At 42.3% G+C, this 21,101-nt stretch overlaps 1 protein-coding gene across 1 annotated transcript; it reads right to left on the bottom strand.

Annotated features, from left to right (window-relative positions):
* Nucleotides 1-12,601: 12,601 nt before the first annotated feature.
* On the bottom strand, nt 12,602-15,444 carry OCM2 (oncomodulin 2). Its single transcript, XM_032605637.1, has 4 exons — nt 15,291-15,444; nt 14,593-14,725; nt 14,050-14,159; nt 12,602-12,627 (listed from the first exon to the last, which is right to left on the bottom strand). Exons 1-4 carry the CDS (start codon nt 15,349-15,351, stop codon nt 12,602-12,604), a joined length of 330 nt encoding a protein of 109 aa, XP_032461528.1. The 5' UTR covers nt 15,352-15,444.
* Between the last annotated feature and the right edge of the window lie 5,657 nt (nt 15,445-21,101).

Below are 21,101 nucleotides of genomic sequence, written 5' to 3'. Positions count from 1 at the left end.
CTTATAACTGTAAGAGTTAAGTTGAGGGTGAAATCGGTTTTTTTAGTTTGTTCGCAGATTTCTGGCCTGGCTGAAGGCGAGGGTTGCGTGTTTAAAGAAAAATGAAACGGACATAGTTTTCTGTAGAAGGTAGTGTGAAGGTGCAAAGGAAGCCCCTGCGTTAGGGGCGGTCGTGCATTCAGCCAGGCAACTTAAGCATTTTCATCATCTACAGGGTTCCTCCGGGCATTTGTGGGCTTTTTTCCCCCCTCTTTGAGAGACCTCAGGTGACCGCTGGATCAAACCAAACCGTCCGGACTGCGCCGCGCGCGGATTCCTCTGGCTTCAGGGAGAAAGTTTGCTGCACCTGGCGAGGCGCGGTGTGTGGCCTAAGCGGGACAGAGCGTGGCATCTCCCCATAGTGCCCAGTCCCAGACCTTGGAGCGCAGGGTGTCGCCTTTTTCAGCTTTTGAGGCCTGTGAATTGTGGCAGTTGGAACGGCTCATTATGTCTGGCACTTGGAGTTCAAGCCCTTGCAGCAGACCGCTTGACCAAACTCAAGATTTTAGTTTAGGTTATCCCTCACAGATTAGGTTTGGAAACAGGACTTCTTATCCAGCCTGGCAGAATAGACCTTCACGTTTAGGGAGGCGGTGTTGGAATTTGGACATGAGACAGATCTGGGTACTTATTCTAGCTCTGTCACTCCCTAGGCGTGCATCCTTGGACTGATTACATAACCTTTCTCAAGTCTCTGTGTCTTATATGTAAAATAACTAACAGTAAATGCTTTTCTAGTAGGAATTTCACTGTAAGAATTAAATGGGTGGGGCTTCCCTGGTGGCGCAGTGGTTAAGAATCTGCCTGCCAATGCAGGGCACACAGATTTGAGCCCTGGTCCGGGAAGATCCCACATGACACAGAGCAACTAAGCCTGTGCACCACAACTACTGAGCCTGCTCTCTAGAGCCTGCGTTCCACAACTACTGAAGCCCAGGTGCCACAACTACTGAAGCCCACATGCCTAGAGCCTGTGCTCTGCAACAACAGAAACCACCACAATGAGAAGCCCGCACACCTCAACAAAGAGCAGACCCCACTCTCTGCAGCTAGTGAAAGCCCACGTGCAGCAAGAAGACCCAATGCAACCAAAAATAAATAAGTTAAAAAAAAAATTGGTGGGAATTCCCTGGTGATCCAGTGGTTAGGACTTGGCACTCTCACTGCCTGGCCTGAGTTCAGTCCCTGGTTGGGGAACTAAGATCCTGCAAGCCACACTGTGCTGGGCAAAAAAAAAAATCAAATGGGACTATGATTGTATGTATAGTAGTTCCCAGCCCTTAATCATTATTTGACAAAAGATTACTGTCCTTACTTGCTTTAGTGTATGACATTCTCCTGTTAGAAAGACTTGTTTTGACATTAAAGTAATAATTTTCAAAGAATTTTAGGGTAGCAAAATCCCCTCTCCCCTTTTTATCCCCCCCCAAAGTCTGTCAGAACTTCTAATATATTAAATAGACACAGAGCTACTGTGGTTGAATGTGAGAGGATTGAGACCTCAGAGTATGTCCCTCTGGCCTTTTCCAGGAGCTACCCGCCCCTCAATCTCTATCTCCCGGGGGGACCCTAAAGCACCTGCACAGGACCCTGGGGCTCCAGGGACCATAATTTGAAAACTCCAGGTTAAAGAATTCTTTCCTCTGTCTCAGAACAAATGCTGTTGGAAGAGTAGTAGAAAGAGCCCAGGGCTTAAGTTGGAACACCTGAATTTTAGTTCTGGTTTTGTCACTTACCAGTTGTATGACCTTTGACTACTCACTTCTTTGACCTCAGTTTCCTCCTCTGAAAAATGAGATTAATACCTGCCTCAAAGGATTATTGCAAATATTACATTAGATGATACAAATGAAGTGCAAAGTACTATATACATGTTGTAAGATAACATTTTATAGCATTATAGCATTCTCCCCAGCACGCCTCTACTTCCTTGATTACTTTGCCTCCTGTGCCCCGTTCAGTCAGTTGCATTGATTGCCACAGGAGAGAGATGATTAAAAAAAAAAAAAAAAAAAAAACAGAAATCAAAATGCTTTTAAGTTTCAAAAGCCAAGTAAGCAAGAAAGCTTAGGTAGTGATGCATCCCCCTCTCTCACAGTCCTAGGGTGTTGCCTGGGTGTGAGGTGGGAGGAGTAATGATGATCGATACTTAGATGTGCTTGGAGGTCTCAGAAGAGAGAGGACATGGATGTGTACATTGTTCCCTGTGGAGCTGGGGAGGTGGCAAGCCTTGCAGAGTTCCCCTCAGTGTCAAGCATGATGCAACAACAGTAGGGTAGCCGTAGCCACGTGAGTGTCTAGGCGGTAAGCGCTACTTTGATGCAGGAAGCAACCAAATGTTTTACTTGTGCACAGAAGTAATTCAGAGAAAGCCAGACCTGAGATGCCATAAGATGAGGACAAAGAGAAGCTAGCTGTGGCCTAGGTGGACCCACCACCGAAGCCCACAAGACTAGAGAGGAATAAGGATGACTGAGTGGTCACTAGTATGGACTGAGCACCAGATACTCCTTTCCCATGAAGGGCTTTGGAGTACCCACTTCCTTTCTCCAACCAGGGAAAGAAGAGTGAGGAGGAGGCTGATTGCCTTATGTCATCCTGAATTATGATTCTGTCACCCAGCATGATGGGGATTCAAAACTAAGTCCAGTTATAGAAATAGAAAATTAGATCCTTTGCACAGAGAATTTGTGAACTCAGAAGGGGAGACCAAGTTGGAGACGTAGGAGGCTCCTGAGCATCCTTTGTCCCACAAATGTACTGAACGTACAGCTACACACAGTCATTTCATTGGAGAGAAATCCAGAAGCTAGCTGAATGACTCCCACACGGAAGGTGAATGAGAAAATACCCACATCAAAACGGGCAGCAAAGTCTGAGACACACTCTGGCCATATAAGCCCCACCTCCTGCACAGCTCCATAAAATTGGGAGGAAATCCCCAACTCCTAGCTTCTCCTTGAGGATTGACGTGTTTGGACTGCACATCCAGCACCTCAACTTGTAAGAGTCTCACTGAGGGCCTGTCCCCCAAAACACTTGACTCTGAAATCCAGTGGGATTTGCATCCACCAGATCCACAGGACTATAGCAAGCAAAGGAGCCGTTCTTAATGGGCACACGAGCACGTGCAATGGCTGTTTCCCCAAGGCTCAGTGCAGAGGGAGCAGACAAAACTGCCTATCGTTCTGTCTTTCCCTGGAAGGGATTTGACTGCATACTTTCCATGCTGCTGCCTAAGGGTCTGCTTCTAATTTAGCACTCATCTAAAGGCTGGCTGTGATCCTCCTTGAAGCCCCAAATAGCTGATGGGTGCTTTCCCTGACTTTCCCACTGGTTCACTCCAACAATGAAACCAAGTCACCATTTCTTCCTGGAGGACCTTGTCCACACATCTAGTGCCCCAACATTTACAGCTGCCACCCAAGTATGGGCCCTCAAGTTACCTGGCTTTGATAGCCAACCAGGCTTACATTCACAAGTCCCACAGCACCACATCAAACAAAAAGCAGTTTTTAAACAGATTCAAGAGCACCTCCTAGTGGCTGTACTCCTGGGCTCAGTGCAGAGGGAGTAGGCTCCTCTGGACGAATTTCACTGTCCTGTATCTCGATAGAATATCAATAAGGAAACATTGGACTTAAACTACATGTTAGACGAGATGGCTCTAACAGACATACACAGAACATTCCAACCAACAGCAGCAGAATAACCATTCTTAAGCACACATGAAACATTTTCCAGGATGGATCATATATTACACCACAAAATAAGTTTTAATAAATTTAAGAAGATTAAAATCCTATCAAGCATCTTTTCCAATGACAAATGGTATGAAACTAGAAATCAGTTACAAGAAGAAAACTGGAAAATTCACAAATATGTGGAGATTAAACAGCATGCTTTTGAAGAACCAATAGGTCAAAGAAGAAATCAAAAAGGGAAATAAAAAACTCTAGAGAGGGCTTCCCTGGTGGCGCAGTGGTTGAGAGTCCACCTGCCGATGCAGGGGACACAGGTTTGTGCCCTGGTCCAGGAAGATCCCACATGCTGTGGAGCAGCTAGGCCCGTGAGCCATGGCCGCTGAGCCTGCACGTCCGGAGCCTGTGCTCTGCAATGGGAGAGGCCACAACAGTGAGAGGCCTGTGTACCGCAAAAAAAAAAAAAAAAAAAAAAAAAATCTAGAGACAAATGACAGTGGAAACATACGCTACCAAAACTTATTGGATGCAGCAAAAGCAGTTCCAAGAGGGAATTTTGTAGCAATAAATACCTATAGTAAGAACAAAGAAAGAACTCAATTTAACTTTAAACCTCAAGGAACTAGAAGAAGAAGAACAAACTAATCCCAAATTTAGTAGAGGGAAGGAAATAACAAAGGTCTGATTGAAAATAAATAGATACTAAAAAGACGATAGAAAATACCAATGAGACTAAGAGCTGGTTTTTTGAAAAGATGAAAAAGATAGACAAACTGTTAGCTAAACTAAGGAAAAGAAGGAGGTCCCAAAGTCAGAAATGAAAGAGAAGACATTACAATTGATAATACAGAAATACTAAGGATCATAAGAAACTACTATGAACAACCAACAAATTATATAACCTAGAAGAAATGGATAAGTCACTAGAAATATACAGCCTGCCAGGACTGAATTATGAAAAAATAAAAAGCAGACTAATTACTAATTTGGACATTGAATTAGTAATCAAAACCTCCCAACAACAAAAGTTCAGGACCAGATGGCTTCACTGGTGAATTCTACCAAACATTTAAAGAATTAATACCAATACTCTCAAACTCTTCCAAAAAACAGAAGAGGAGAAAACACTTCTAAACTCATTTCACAAAGCCAGCATTACCCTGACACCAAAGTCAGAAAAAGATACAACAAGAAAAAAAGATGACAGGCCAATACCCCTGATGGACATAGATGCAAAAAACCGTCAACAAAATATTATCAAACTGAATTCAACAGTACATTAAAAGGATCATACACCATGATCAAGTGGAATTTATTCCAGGGATGCAAGGATGGTTCAGCATCCATAAATCAATCAATATGATACACTACATTAACAAAATGAAGGATAAAAGTCATATAATCATCACAATGGATGGAGGAAAAGCATTTGACAAAATTCAACATACTTTTATGATAAAAATGTACCTCAACATAATAAAGCCCATAAATGATAAAACCACAGCTAACATCATGCTCAACAGTGAACAGCTGAAAGCTTTTCCTTTAAGATCAGGAAAAGACAAGGATGCCCATTCTAATTACTTTTATTCAACATAGTACTGGAGTCCCTAGCCTGAGCAATTAGGCAACAAAAAGAAATAAAAAGTCATCCAAGCCATAAAGGAAGAAGTAAAATGGTCTCTTTTGCAGACAACATGATCTTATATAAAGAAAACCCTAAAGACTCTACCAAAAATCTGTTAGAATAAACAAATTCAGTAAAGTTGCAGGAAATAATATCAATACACAAAAATCAGTTGTGTTTCTATACACTAACAATAAAATATCAGAAAGTGAAATTAAGAAAACAATCCTATGTACAGTAGTATCAAAAAGGATTAACTACTTAGGAATAAATTTAACTGAAGTGAAAGATCTGCGTACTTAAAATTATAAAACATTGATGAAAGAAATTGAAGAAGACTAAATGGAAGATATTTTGTGTTCATGGATTGGAAGAATTAATATTACTAAAATGTCAATACTACCAAAGTGATCTACAGATTCAGTGTAATTCTTATCAGAATTCTAATGGCATTTTTCATAGATATAGAAAAAAAATCCTAAAATTCATACGGCACTACAGAAGACCCCATATAGCCAAAGCAATCTTGAAAAAGAAGAACAAAGCTGGAGGCATCTCATTTCCGTATTTCAAACTATACTACAAGGCTATAGGAATAAAAACAGAATGGTATTGTCATAAAAACAGACACATAGATCAACAGAACAGAATAGAGAGCCCAGAAATAAACCCATGTATATAGATCTCTGTTTCAAACAATACACACAAATCAATTCAAAATGGATTAAAGACTTGAGCTTAAAAGCTGAAACAGTAAAACTACTAGAAAAACACAGGGAGTAAGCTCCTTGACAGTGGTCCTGGCAATGATTTTTTGGATTTGGCACCAAAAGAGAAAGCAACAAAATAAAAAATGAGACTACATCAAACTAAAAAGCTCCTGCACAGCAAAAGGAAACCATAAATAAAATGAAAAGTCAACCTACGGAATGGAGGAAAATATTTGCAAACCACACATCTGATAAGGGGTTAATATCCAAAATATCAAGGAATTAATACAACTCAATAGAAAAAAAGTAACACAAAAAATGGGCAAAGGATCTGAATAGACATCTCTCCAAAGAAGACATCCAAATGGCCAACAGGTACATGAAAAGTTACTCAACATCACTAATCAGGGAAATACAAATCAAAACTACAATAAGATATCACCTAACACCAGTCAGGTTTATTTTTAAAAAGGCAAGAGATAGTAAATGCTGGCCAGGATGTAGAGAAAAAGGAACTCTAGTGCACTATGAGTGGGAATGTAAATTGGTGCAGCCACTATGGAAAACAGTATGGAGAGTCCTCAAAAAGCTAAAAATAGAACTACGGTGTGATTCAGCCATTCCACTTGTGAGTATATATCCAAAGGAAATGAAATCATTATCTAGAAGAGCTATCTGTACTCCCATGTTTATTGCAGCATGATTCACAATATCGAAGGTATGGAAACAACCAGTGTCCGTTGATGGAGGAATGAATAAACAAAATGTGGCATATATGTGCACAATAGAATATTATGCAGCCATGAGAAAAAAGGAAATCCTGCCATTTGTGACGACATGGATGGGCTGGAGGGCATTATGCTAAGTGAAATAAGCCAGACGGAGAAAGACAAATAGGGTGTGGCATCACTTATATGTGGAAACTTTAAAAAAAATAAATGGAACTCAAAGAAACAGAGTAGAATAACGATGGTTGCCAGGGACTGGGTGGTGGTGGTGAGGGAAATAGGGAGAGGCTGGTAAAAGGGTACAGACTTTCAGTTAATAAGATAAATAAGGTCTAAGGATCTAATGTAAACATGGTGACTATAGTTAATAACACTGTATTGTATAATTGAAATTTGCTAAGAAAGTAGAATTAAGTGTTTTCATTTAAAAAAAGTAAATATATGAGGCAATGGATGTGTTTCCTAACTTGATGGTGGGAATCCTTTCACAATCCATGCATATATAAAATCACCACGTTCTACACTTTAAATATATCACAATTTTAAATGTCAACTATACCTCAATAAAGCTGAAAAAAAGAAAAAGAATTTGTGGACTCAAAATTCCAGGGGAATAAGATATAGGCACAGTTCCAGGGAGGGAGGTTCTCGACATGTTCTCACATATGTCTGTCTCCCCGCTAACAAGAAAAGTGAGCTTCTCAATGGTAGGACCCAATTGGAGTCATCCTCTTGTTCCTATTGTACAATGCAATGCCTACCTCAAAGGACACAGTGTAAGTGTAATGATGGATCAGTTATGGAGGTAGGAACAGGGAGGATGGAGAAACGGACTTTTCCTCTTCATAGTTGTGTCTGCTGCATGCTGTGCAGACAGAGCTCGGGTAAAGGCTGATCAGACATTCTACTGAGTTCTCTCCTCCCTACGCTCATCTCAGTACTGAGCCCCAAGAGGAAACTGCTGGCTAGAGGTCTGGGTATGATATACACCTCCAAGGCCACCTGTACAAAGAGCCACTTCCTCTCTGCTGGCAGAAGTAACAGACCCATGAGTCAAGTAATCGATCTTTTCTCTGTTGACTTAGAGCCCAGAGACTGTGTCATTCAGAGGTGACCTTCATCCTGAGGGTACATCTCTCTCCTGCAGTTAAAATTGTCCTCGATCTCCGTCTCCTCCTGTGATCACCTGTAAAGGATCTTCCAAAATGTGTGATTCTTTTTATTAAAAAATGAAAAACCTAGGGCTTCCCTAGTGGCACAGTGGTTGAGAGTCCGCCTGCTGATGTAGGGGACACGGGTTCGTGCCCCGGTCTGGGAAGATCCCACGTGCCGCAAGTGGCTGGGCCCGTGAGCCATGGCCGCTGAGCCTGCGCGTCCGGAGCCTGTGCTCCGCAGCGGGAGAGGCCACAGCAGTGAGAGGCCCGCGTACCGCAAAAAAAAAAAAAAAAAAAAAGAAAAACCTGAAGGAAATTTGGTAAATCAGTGTTCAGTTGGAGAATGAGAACCATCTAGAAAAAATATATGTATGTGTATTATATATAATGTAACTTTTAGATATGAATTACAGGTATTATGCAATTACGTAGTCATGTAATATATACAGTGATATATATAAATGTATGTATTACGGGTACCATGAGCTTGTGAGGTCTGGTTCAATAGTCTCTATAAAGCTGTTGCCTTCATCTGATGCTGAAGCTTGATATCTTCAGAGCAGACAGTCAGGAAGGGAAGATGGATGTAAAGAGGGGGAGAGTGAGGACAAACTGGAACCCCTAGGGACAGACTGGAACTCATGTCAGTCTCTCACTGTTCCCAACTCTGATGTCCTTCAGGAAAGGCTGGTGTCCTTTGTCACAGAAGGAAGTGCACCTGGAGCTGGGAGCAGAAGGAGGGCCCCGCAGCAAGGAGGGGAGCCAGCAGGTAAGCTACCCCCGCACCGACCTCTGGAGCATCAGTGCCATGGCTGCTTCACTCTCACCCTCCTGATCCCAGGCAAGATGTCTCCTGCGGCCCACCCTAACCAGACACCTGCAGCCTAAGCAAGATGACATATTACAGAGCAACCACATAGTTCCTGCCAAGGTTTGATACGCTGAGGCGGTAGGTACACAGTTGTTTGCTACATATCTGTGTAGTCTCAGATGTATGTTTGAAATACCTTACAATTTAAGGTGTGAATCCATCTACATTCATTGTAGAACCCATAAGAAAAAGATGTCAAAATCCACCCCCTTCCAAAAAAAAGTCGACTTTTTGGAACCAGTTAAAACATTATGTAAATGAATAGCCTTTCCAGTGAATAAATTAACAGGCCAGATGGAAACGATCCCGGTGATTCCAATTTCATCTGTCTTCTTAAGTGTTTGCAAAGTAATACCATACCTTAACATTAGCAGAAGAGATATAAGATAGGTTTTTGCTTGAAATTGGACTCCCGAGTACTCATTACACAAAATTAAACTGCAGTCGTTACATGGAATTAACTATGTAGCTTGTAAACCTGAACAACTAGACAAATATTTCACATCTTCACCATTTTGCTACACTTTGTGTTCGAGCTGGAAAGAACTGTGAAAACCTATACGTTAAAAAATTGTTTACGTATTTCATAATGTGCAGAGGCTGAAGCAAAATACTAAATAACGTTTCAAGTATTTTAATAATTTTCATTAGCCTCAACAATTAAGCACATTCACGAAGCTGACTTTCCGATCGTGTTCCGTTAAATTATAACTACCAAACTATGAACTAAAATTATAGTTAAGTAAAAATAGTCCAAATTAAAGCCACTGTTGCCACCCTATTTTATTAGCAATTAGGGAAAATAAGAGACACCAGGTTTTTCAGCTCTGCGACCTGCTAGGCAATCTAGGCCCTCGTTTCAAAGTCAAAATAACATTCTACTGCTGAGAACATGCTTTCTTGAGGTGGGTTGATTGGGTGAATTCTACATGTCTGTTTTTTGTTTTCTCTAGTTACTATGCTCCCCCACTGAAAAAGCCTTCACGCTCGTCTCATTGTTCTGTAATCCTACCAGCTGGAGATAACTACTGTTAAAATTTTGCTATATGTCCTTTCACTTTTTTTTTCCATGAGGCACATATTGAATAGGACCCATTTAAAAATTAGTTGTTTGTACTATATTTACATGATCACTAAAACTAGGGAGATTTTTGAAAACAATTTTTGTTTTCAAATTATACTTAACACTAAAATTTGGAAATGCTAATGTTTCTACAAAATTTCAACTTAGAAAACTAACCCCCAAAATGAAAAGTGCTAATTCACAGATACGTTCAAATGCCCAGAGCTGTTATTACCTGCATTCAGAGTAGAATACTCACCCCCTGCCCCCAAACACCCCAGCTGCAAACAACATAATTAAAAATTGGTATGAATCAAGACCACACGAGATTATTGTTTCATGTAAGCATACCAGCTGACAGTTTTTGGGTGTTAAATATAGAGAGATGGCTCCTTTTGATTGCTGTTTATTATCTATTGACAGAGACTGAAATTAAATTCCTATGACTGGGTTAGAAGAATGAAAAAGTGATGTAATTGAAATGGGCAAAAATCATTTGAATTGTACTTTTGAAACAGTAGAATGAACACAATTCATGAATAACCGACCGTCATTCTATGTATGAAAGATTTGTGGCGAGTCATCCTTTTGTATACATCCATCCTCTAAGCAATTTCCCCAAGACATTCAGAACATCAGTAACATCCAATGACACAGTGTCCCCTGGGTGCTCCAAATAACCCCTCCAGTGATTATTCCCATACAGGTCCCCTCCTGAGTGACAGAAAAGAAATAACAGAAATCCACGATCATTACCTAGATGCTGTGAGGCTGCCTTTGCTGCTCCAGTGGGTGATGGATTGCCTAGTCAATTAGAAGCTCATAACCATTATGTAAAAGCATCCTCATTCACATTGTTTCTCTGAGGCATATGGTAGCCAGAGCCCCGTGAAAAGAGGGCTACAGGATCACGCTGAGTTATTTAAAGTGTCCCCCTTCAGAACTGTCGGGATGAAGAGCCCCTAGCTGGGAAGGGCCAACGGAGTGAATAGAAATATCAGGAGGATCAGAGTATCCACATGGTGAGGCGGTGAAGGCAACATGTGGATTGTTTTAGGAATCAGGGCTCTTAGGTCATCAGTACTGGCCCGGAAAGCCCTCTGCTGGTACGTGGGGGACATTGTCACACACCCAGGGAAGCTAGAGGTGGGGAGGAACTAACCCAATTCCTGCCAAGATGGCCAGGGAATGAGGAGAGCATGAAGGCGCAGGTGTGTACCGGGAGAGGGGAAAAGAGAGCCGTGAAATGACACAGCTCCGTTCTTTGGCTCTCCCCAAAGAGTGCTTCATTTTCAGGCTAGATTTCCCCAGTTTGACTTATCTGAAAACAACCTTTTTGGGTTTTGTCCCTTCAACGTGACTTAATATTCTTCAAATCTTCAAATCGATACACTTTCAAATGTCTAATAGCCTCATTCTAAAGGGGTGATATTGAAATCAGGTTTGTGCTACTTTTATTTTCCTGACGCCTATTAAAGTAAATACACGGTTATTAAATTTAACAATGTTGACCCCTGTCCCCCTAAAATCATCTTGAGGCCCCCTTGTGGTACATGGCCCGCACTTTGAAAAACTGCTCTGCCACAACCCTCCAAAAAACAGGAGTTCAGAGCTGCTAAGCTACTTAGCAGGATGGCAGCAAACCCAGGAGAGGCCAGGGCGTTGTTAACTTGTGTGTTGGGGTAAAAAGTGCGAGCTTTTAAACTAGCTCCCGGGAAGATACCTTGCTTCCTCCCAGGAGTCCTCAACCCCGGGGTCAGCCCAAGAGAACAGCTTGAACCTGCCACCTGGAAATCAGCCTAATGAGAATTTCCTGGCTTGAGATTGCCCCACCCTAATGAAAGTCCTGTAATGGGACCCTGAGGCTCGCCTCAAATGTTCGGACAATTCTGGGTGTAATTGGCTCAGGTGGTATCAAATAAGAGCCAGGAAAGTAGTGGCTGAGAAAGTGGAGAGGGGTAGGGAGAACTGGAGGAGTGGGGGAGGAAAAGGGGGAGGGGAAAGGGAGGGGGAGGAAAAGGGGGAGGGGAAAGGGAGGGGGAGGGGGGAGACAGGAGAATGGGTCAGAGCCGGCAAGTGTCTGATAGCTTGTTTTTCTAAGAAAAAAAAAAAGCTTCAAAATATGTCTGCCTGTCTCAACCAGCATAGCAAGTCTCCTTAGCTTTAGGGCCAAGGTAGCCTCGCACTTTTTCCTGTCTTGTACTATTTGCTTTAACTTAAATCTCACTTATGGCAATCTAACACCCAGTAGGAGAAAACACATAAGCAAGCATGACTTTCTGCTGGCTAAAATCTCTCCATAGACATTTCAGACTCAGATAAATCGCTGAGAAAACCCTAGCCTGACGCCCGGTAAGACCAGAATTCTTCCTAAAAGTCTTCGGTCTCCAAACTACTTTCATCCCTCTACCTCTCGGAGGAAAAAAAACCACACCCACACATCAGCAGATGATGAGAAAGGTGTCTTTATTGGATGATTTTTTTAAAAGGCATTTTTTGTCTGCTGAGGATCTTACAGGAGTCATCAGGGCATACCCACCACCAAAAAGTCACGGATGACTGTCTAATGACCTCACTAAAACAATGGGCAAATTGCAGAAGCATTTCGGGGGAAATTAATAAATAAATTAGGGGGAGGATGCGGGGTGTCCCAGTTCCTGGGGCTTTGGAGGCCTTCCAGCTGATTCTATCTCCATAGTCTGGGCCCTTTAAGAATGTACCATTTCCTGGAATTCTAGAACAGAAGAGGTGAGAACAGGGTCAGCCAGGATGGCTTGGTACTTTACAGACTTGCTATGGCCAATGAGAGTTCTGAAGAGGAAAGGGAACGAAGCAGATTGTCAGATGATGGGCATGGCCCCCTCCAAGGGCACAAAAGGAAGAAAAGGTGTCACTGCCCACCGGTCCTGACACTCTGCAGCATTCCATCTTCCTGCCTAATCTAACAAACATCTTTAGCTTTTCGATAGAGCTCCTTGTGTTAGAATTTGCCAACCCAGTTATTTCTCTCTGACAATGAGTGAATTCAGTATAGTGGCCCATCACAATCTGTGCTCACTCGGCCTTTTGTCTGGTCAATTCAGGACAGAAATGGGAGGTTTTCTTTTTCTATTAAGTAGCTATGTATTGCATATTTAGGAAACATTTAATAGAGCGGGACTTTGAACTAACTTTTCTTTACTGAACCCTAACCTTACCCCCCAAATTTATATTACTAAAAGATAATAATAATAAGGTGTGGATGCTACAGACTGAAATTGAAAACTGGGTATTTGCTTTATATTTATCGGTAAGCTTTGCTTATTTGGAAGTCTTTCATGGTTAGGTTTAAATAAATCAACTTTCCCTTGCCTAAGTTATTTTTCTGACCTATCTATATACAAGGTGCGTTAAGTCCCATGTAGTAAGTTATAGTGGTATCATCTTGAATAGATTTTTAAAATGAGGGTCTAAAGTAGCAGTTTTACATTTTAATTAGTACCACCATAAGAACCACATGTAAGCTCTCCTGAGCTGACATGCACAAAGTAGGTGAAAATCATGTAAACAACATGACAAAATCAGATAAACATAATCCTACAGCCATGCAGTTATGCTAAAATTTGAATATAAGGCTCTGCATACAGAAGACTGCATAAATGATGGTTGATTTATTTGTTCTCTAATATTTCGGGCTACTGCCAATAAAATGTATTTATTTAAACCCTTGAAAGCTAAGAGGCTTTCCTACTCAAGTCAGTAGACCCTTTACTATGAGACATACTTGAGAATGTCAGTCCTTCCCTTATTCAGAGAGACTCACATTCCACTGGTGGAGATTCCTTACATTATTTTCAGGGTGCATTAGGGTGTCTGGCAAATAATTGGCCAGGAAAGTAGCTAGTATCCTGGTCAGGTGAAGAGTATTTTCTGGTTCATAGACAGTGACCAGTGGGACCAGCTTCTATGGTACATCCCCAGGCATCATGCCAGAGTCTTGACATACATCATTTGCATCCTCACTTTAGTTCTATTTTGCAGATGAGAAGACTGAGGCTCAGCAAGTTTAAGAAAGGGGGATTTTAACCCATATCTGTCTGATCTCGTGGCCTAAGCTCCCTGCCCCGGATGCTGCCTGAGCTAAAGTCTCTTATGCCGTGTACAGGTGTGAACATACCATCAGCCCCAATTTTCCCGTCTCCATCATTATCTGCAGCCGCCATCAAGGACTTGGTTTCTGACTCGGTCAGTTCTCTAGCACCACTCTCAAACTTCTGGAGGAAAAACCTACAGGATAATAAAGATTGAGGGGACCGTGTTGAAAACCCACACACATTTCTATGCTTACCCCTTCCTCTTGAAGCAAACCATCTGTTCCAACAGTTGCAATGATCAGTCAAGATCTTAGCAGGCAAAGGTTTCCTTCATTGTAGAGACTAACGGTGGGCATTTTGTTTTAAAACATCTTTCCAGGATTTTGTTATAAGTCTGTTTGCCCAAGAAAACCTCTAAGACTAATGAATTTTTGCACCCACAGTCTTTGGTGCCCGTGTTTAGTGTTTTGCGTGGGTAGATATGTGGTCCACCGACTCATGTTCTTCCCTTTCATGAGGATCTGCTCATGGCTGGACACTGAAGGATACTTAGGAGGCTGGCCCCACTACACCCCAGCCCCAGCTAGCAATGTTGGGGTGCCAGATGGGCTTAGGACAAAGCTTACTTCAGCTCTTCTTCATCCAGGTACCCACTCTGGTCGTTGTCTATGAAACGAAAAACGTCCTTCACCTGACTGGCTGACATCTTGGCGAGGCCCGATGTCTGGAAGAATTTTTGGGGTTCAAAAGTATCCGGGTCTGAAGAACAGAGAATGGGTTATTCTGATGCTCACTGGATTGCATTCTGTCTTTGGGCCGAAGTGCTGAAAACATAGGTTATTAAAAATACTACTTTTCATAATAGCATTGAGCTACAGGGACCGAGATTTTGAGTCAGCCAAGACTGGATGGCTTTGTGCTCTCATCTCCTTTCCCCTTCCCAGCTTTCCCTCTCCACTTGACTTTGTTCGTCTCCCCTTCTCTCGCCTCCTCTCCTCTGTGCCTCCCCCTGCTCTTTTTACTGACTGTGTATCCAAGATGCCAGCATCACTGGTCTAGTTGGTGGGAGAAGTGCAATCATGGGATTCAAACAGGCTACGTGGCATCCACCGATTCCTTTTTTTCACATTTAGTAAGTTTCTTTCACCTTACAGAAATGTGATCGTATGTTCAGATCTCATATTTTTATCATTGTAGTTATCTAGTTAATAAGTTTTTCTCTGATCCCATGAATTTTCAGCAAAGTTCACATTTTAATTTTTGTAGCTTTTCGGGAGGTAGAGGTACATGAGAGAAACCCACCCCTGCCTTGTTTCCACTTTACCTTGGCACTCCTGCAGGGCTGCTGCAATGTCATCAGCACTAAGGACATCTGTGATGCTCATTTTCCACCTGTTCACACAGAATAAACAAGATGTGGTGAATGGCAAGCAGAAACATGCACGTCTGGGGGGACCACAACCCCCCCACCCCCAGGCCCACAGAAAATGCAAATTTGTTGAAAAATTTTAAAATGTGATAAGCATAGTATTGTATTAAGAGCTGGGACAGAATATCCAAATAAAAACCAAATATCAAGAAGATCACAGTCCCCTGTGTCTCAGTGCCCTCTCCTGAATGGAGTTAAAGATGAAATTTAAAAATACAACCTAAAGAACAATTCGATTCTGTTTTCTTGTAAAAATTATAATTACATCATCGACCACTTACATAGGCATCTACAAACCATTCAGAAGTAAACCATGTTACAAATGCAATAGCATTTTAACACACCAGCCAGAGAAATGCAGTGTTGCAAATTCTATCTAGGGAAGGATAGAGCTTGGGCTGCTTGCAGACTTTATATGGAAGGGTTGCTATCTGTCCTGAAGGATGGGAATCAGAGACATCAAAAAACCCATTTACCAGAGATCAAAATCCATCCATGTGTCAACTCCATGGGAAAAGAGAATCTGAGCACAGCATGCACCAACCTAATATGAATGCGTGTAAGAAAGAAGAGTCTGGGGTCTGGTAGGTCCACCAGCTACTCACCGTTTTAGATTTTCCTCTAAGAAGAATCAGGGAAAAGAGTTGAAAGAGCCAAAAAAAAAAAAAAAAAACAGATGCGGTTTTGCTGCCTTACTGACCTACCTTATATAGGACTGAAAAAGCGATAGTAAGAACCTCTCAGATTTCCTTTTCAAGGATCAGGTGGAGGTAGCTCAGATGTCTTGCTTTACTAATTAAACCTCTTTTTTTTTTCTATTTATATCTCAAGGGAATGTGGGTGGGAACAGCCAATTTTCAAAAACAAACCTCAACAAGCCTTAAGGAAGGTTTGGATTCTGCAAACCAACCCTGCTGGCAAAGTGTAAAGGCACCAGAGGCCTGGTAAAGAGGAGACAGTGGTTGAAGTGAGGTAAACACATCTGGGGGTGCTCTGTAAACTGAAAAAGGCCCCCCAGATGTTAGAAGCTGCTGCCAGAGGCAGGTCTGTGGTCAGCCTCTGAAACTGTGGACACGTGAGGCCGACCTCAGTCTGGCCCGACAGACTCGAAGTCAGTGTCACATGGATACGAAGGACTTGTCCAGCCCAGGGGATGGCACTGGTTAGATGACTTTCCAAAAAAGTCTTGACTTTGGTTTTTCTCAACTATATCTTTTTTTATTATTATTAAAGTATAGCTGACTTACAATGTTGTGCTAATTTCTGCTGAACAGCAAGGTGATTCAGTTATACACATCCATACATTCTTTTTTAAAATATTCTTTTCCATCATGGTTTATCATAGGATACTGAATCTAGTTCTCTGTGCCACACGGTAGGACCTTGTCGGTTATCCATTCTACGTATAAAAGCTTACATCTGCTCATCCCAACCTCCCACTCCATCCCTCCCCCTGCCTCCTCCCCCTTGGCAACCATAAGTCTGTTCGCTATGTCCGTGATCCTGTTTCTGTTTTGTGGATAGGTTCATTTGTGTCATATTTTAGATTCCACATATAAATGATATCGTATGGCATTTGTCTTTCTCTTTCTGACTTCACTTAGTATGATAATCTCTAGTTGCATCCATGTTGCTCTCAGCTGTATCTTAAATTACACACCCTAAAAAGGCAAAAAGGAGGAAAACAACCAACCATTCCCAACCCCATAGGTAAAATTTGCAGAAAATATATGAGGCCGGGACTTGGGACCTCATGATTTGTTTTTGTTGGTTTGTTTTTACTTTCAGCAAACATTTATAGAGTCTCTGTGGTCATCACTGTGCTAGACTCTTTTTTTAAATTTGTGGTAAAAAAACACATAACATAAAATTTACCATCTTACCCATTTTTAAGTGTACACACCACATAGTAGCGGTAACTACATGTACATGGTTGGACAACAAATCTCTAGAACTTTTTCATCTGACAAAACCGATCTCTATACCCATTGAACAAGAAATCCCCATTTCCCCTCCCCGAGCCCCTGGCGACCACCATGCTACTTTCTGTCTCTAAGAGTTAGACTACTTTAGATGCCCCTTAGAAGTGGAATCGTGCAGTATTTGTCTTTCTGTGACTGGTTTCTTTCACTTAGCAAAATGCCCTCAATCTTCATCCGTGTGGTAGCATATGACAGGATTTCCTTCTTTTTTTGAGGCTGAATTCAAGTTTTTTAAAAGTCAAAACTGATCCCATGTTGCAAACAGAATTATTCAGTGATTTTTTTAGAGAAGGGCCTCAGATTCTTCCCCGGCGGGTACAACCTGGATAGCCATCTTCAGTTTGATCCCAGATATATTTCCCTACCCCCATCCCTGCTCTGTACTTTTGCTAGTGTCATCAATGAAAAGTTTCTCTCAGGAACATCTACAGCATTATTTTTGCATTTTATAAGGTTTTTTTTTTTATTTTTTATTGAAATATAGTTGACTTACAATGTTGTGTTAGTTTCAGGTATATAGCAAAGTGATTCAGTTTTATATATATATATATATTCTTTTTCAGATTCTTTTCCCTTATAGATTATTATAAAATATTGAGTATAATTACCTGTGCTATACAGTAGGTCCTTGTTGGTTATCTATTTCATATATAGTATTGTGTATATGTTAATCCCAAATGCCTAACTTATCCCTCCCCCCCTTTCTCCTTTGGTAACCATAAGTTGGTTTTCTGTGTCCCTACAGCATTTCTTAAATTACCAAACCTCAGGTCAGCACCATTTCTGTCTTGCCCACATGATGTTGCCCCAACGCCTAGCACATGCCTGACCTAGTTAGGTACTCGGAAATTATTTGATGAATAGATATATAAAAACAGCAAAAAAGAACTTGAAAACAAGATTACCAGCCAGCATCCACTTGCCCAGCCTTTAAAAAAAGTTTCTGAAAATAAGTCTCAAGAAATTAGGTTGCTGACATTAAGTTGCCATAGAAACTGGCCGAGTCCTTTCTTTCTGTGGAAAGGTTTACAACTGTCCACAGAGATAAAGACATTTTAAAAAATCTGCTCATTTAAATGAAAACAGTACATGGGTTAAACCAAGACACTTTAGATTTTCATGCTGTTTTTCTGATAGAAACTAAAGATAACAGAGAGAGACCCAGTAAACATGATGTCTGAATCAACAGTGTAACCAGGATTCTGACTTGAATTCCACCGTGTGCAATCTGGGGGTCAAAATGTTGACTCACACAGAAGGACAAACAGTCTGTGATTTCACTAATGTGAGGTCCCTGGAGGAGTCAAAATCATGGAGACAGAAAGTAGAAGGTGGGGGCCGGGGGGTGGGGTGGGGGAGGGGGAGGGGGAGTTAGTGTTTAATGAGGACAGAGATTCCATTTGGGAGGATGAAAAAGTCCTGGAGATGATGGTGGTGATGGTTGCACAACAGTGTGAGTGTACTTAAAGCCACAGAACTGTACACTTAAAGTGGTTAAAATGGTAATGTTTATGTTATGAGTATTTTACTGCAATAAAAAATGTTGATTCAGGAATCTTCCTTATTTTGGCCACCAACTCACAACTGCTCCAGGGAAAGAGTAGAAAGAAGCTTTAGAGGTAGAAGACCTTAATTTGAGCCCAGATCTGTCCTTTATTAGTTGTGTAACTCTGGGTCCCAATTTCCTCTTGTGGGAAATAGGAGTAATTCAAGTGTCTGCTCCGTCAAGTTCCCTGCGTTCTTTTGAGGATCAAAGGACCAAGTGCAGGTCTGCAAGTGTCCAGAGAGGTCTCAGAGTCCCCTGTTGAATCCCACCCCTGTCCTGGGATTGCAAGAGTATTTCATTTGTGTATGCATTCCACTCGGTTGGTAGGGACTTCCCAGAGTGGAAGGAATGGATGCCTGGGTCAACTAGCAATGTCTGCAGTGGGGAAGCCCAGCAGCAGGGAGCAGGGAACTTGGCGAGTCTGGCCAGGCTGTGTATTTGGACTTTGCTACTGCCAAGGGCCCTGGACTTTGAGATCACACTTCTGTCTCAGATATTTGATGCTGTCCCCAGTCACCTGTTTCAATCCAAATCCCTGGTGTGCCTCTTAATCTTGCAGACTTCCTCTACTCTGAGCCCACACACCTGCTGATTGTGTAGCTCTGTGATGTCATCTTTCTAGCCACACTGGCCTGACCCATCTCCTGACCCACTGGCCTGTCCGAGATGTCATCACTGCTTATGCCCAATCCCAGCTGCCTTGCTGGTGACTAATTTCCCAGAAGTGTCTGAGGCTTTTTCAGTGTTTATGACGCTGTAGATAAAAGCACAGCTGACCTATTTCCATACTCTCTCAATGGATGTCACCTCCTAACATTTCTCAACTTCATCTTCTCTCCATGCCCCATTGTCACCACCCTAGTCCAAGCCACCATCATCTCTTTGGGGAATAATTGCAGTGAACTCCTAACTGGCCAAGCCTCATCCACTTGGGTTCCCCTTCCAACCTAACTGGGTGGACCTTTCTAAAAACCCACCTGTGTTAGTTTCCTAGGGCTGCTGTAACAGACTGAGTGACTTAAAATCTGTTGTCTCAAGTTCTGGAGGCCAGAAGCCCAAATCAAGGTGACAGCAGAGCCATGCTCCCTCTGAAAGGCTCTATGGGAGGATCCGTCCCTGCCTCTTCCAGCTTCTGGTTTTGCTGGCAGTGCTCAGCATTCCTTGGCTTGTAGCTGCATCACTACAATCTCTGCCTCTATCATCACATGGCCATCTTCTCCCTTTGTGCCCTCTTCTTAGAGGGACACCAGTCATAATGGATTGTGTTCACCCTACTTTAGTATGACCTCATCTTAACTAATGATATCTGCAATGACCTTATTTCTAAATAAGGTCACATTTTGAGGCATGGGGATTAGGACTTCAGCATATCTTTTTTGCGGGGAGGGGACACGATTCAACCTATAACTTCAAGCACATGGCTCCCCATCCCTCTCTCCCGCCAAACCACAAGTCCTTCACTGGGTTCCACTTGCTTTTGAAATAGACAGAATTCCTTCCCATGGCCTTGACAGCCCTGCCTGATCTGTCCCCTGAGGACTTCTCCAGCCTCATCTCACACTGTCTCCCACTTCAGTCCCTCGAGTTACCTTTCTGCCATCCATGGCCTCTTTGTACTGTTGACTTTGCCTGAAAACTCTTCTCCTTCTTCTCGCCATAGATGTCTCATGCACAGCCTTTATATCTCTGCTCAAGTGTCACTTCTTCCAGGAAGCCTTCCTTGACTCCCAGACCAGGTCAGACCCCCCACTTCACAGGCAGTTGAACCACCATGCTTCTCTCTTATAGCAAAATCACAGCTGCACGGTCCCACTTGCTGTGATTGCTTGAATAGTGTCTCTCTGCCCACTGGCCGGTAAGACGCATGAGGGCACGGGCAGGGGCTGTGTTTGTTCAACTCTGTTTCCCCATGTGGACACAAATAAAGACCAACCAAATGAGAACATGCAAGGGCTATTTCTTCAGAGCATCCTGAGGCAAGGGAGTCGATCACCATCACTTGTGTTTGGCAGAGCCCCGAAGGCAGGCAGAGGAGCAGGAAAGCTTTATTTTATTTTATTTTTTATAAATTTATTTATTTATTTTTGGCCGCGTTGGGTCTTGGTTGCTGCACGCGGGCTTTCTCTAGTTGCAGCAAGCAGGGGCTGCTCTTTGTTGCCGTGCACGGGCTTCTCATTG

Source organism: Phocoena sinus, chromosome 15, assembly GCF_008692025.1.
Source record: "Phocoena sinus isolate mPhoSin1 chromosome 15, mPhoSin1.pri, whole genome shotgun sequence".
NCBI lineage: Eukaryota > Metazoa > Chordata > Mammalia > Artiodactyla > Phocoenidae > Phocoena > Phocoena sinus.
This window is presented reverse-complemented; position numbering and strand designations above follow the sequence as displayed.

Coding starts and splice junctions, on each gene's coding strand:
- OCM2 (XM_032605637.1), bottom strand. CDS start 15,351: ATGAGCATCACAGATGTCCTTAGTGCTGATGACATTGCAGCAGCCCTG. Junction 14,160..14,592: donor CTGGATGAAGAAGAGCTGAA/GTAAGCTTTGTC, acceptor ATTATCCTGTAG/GTTTTTCCTCCAGAAGTTTG. Junction 12,628..14,049: donor CGGGAAAATTGGGGCTGATG/GTATGTTCACAC, acceptor CTTCTGTTCTAG/AATTCCAGGAAATGGTACAT.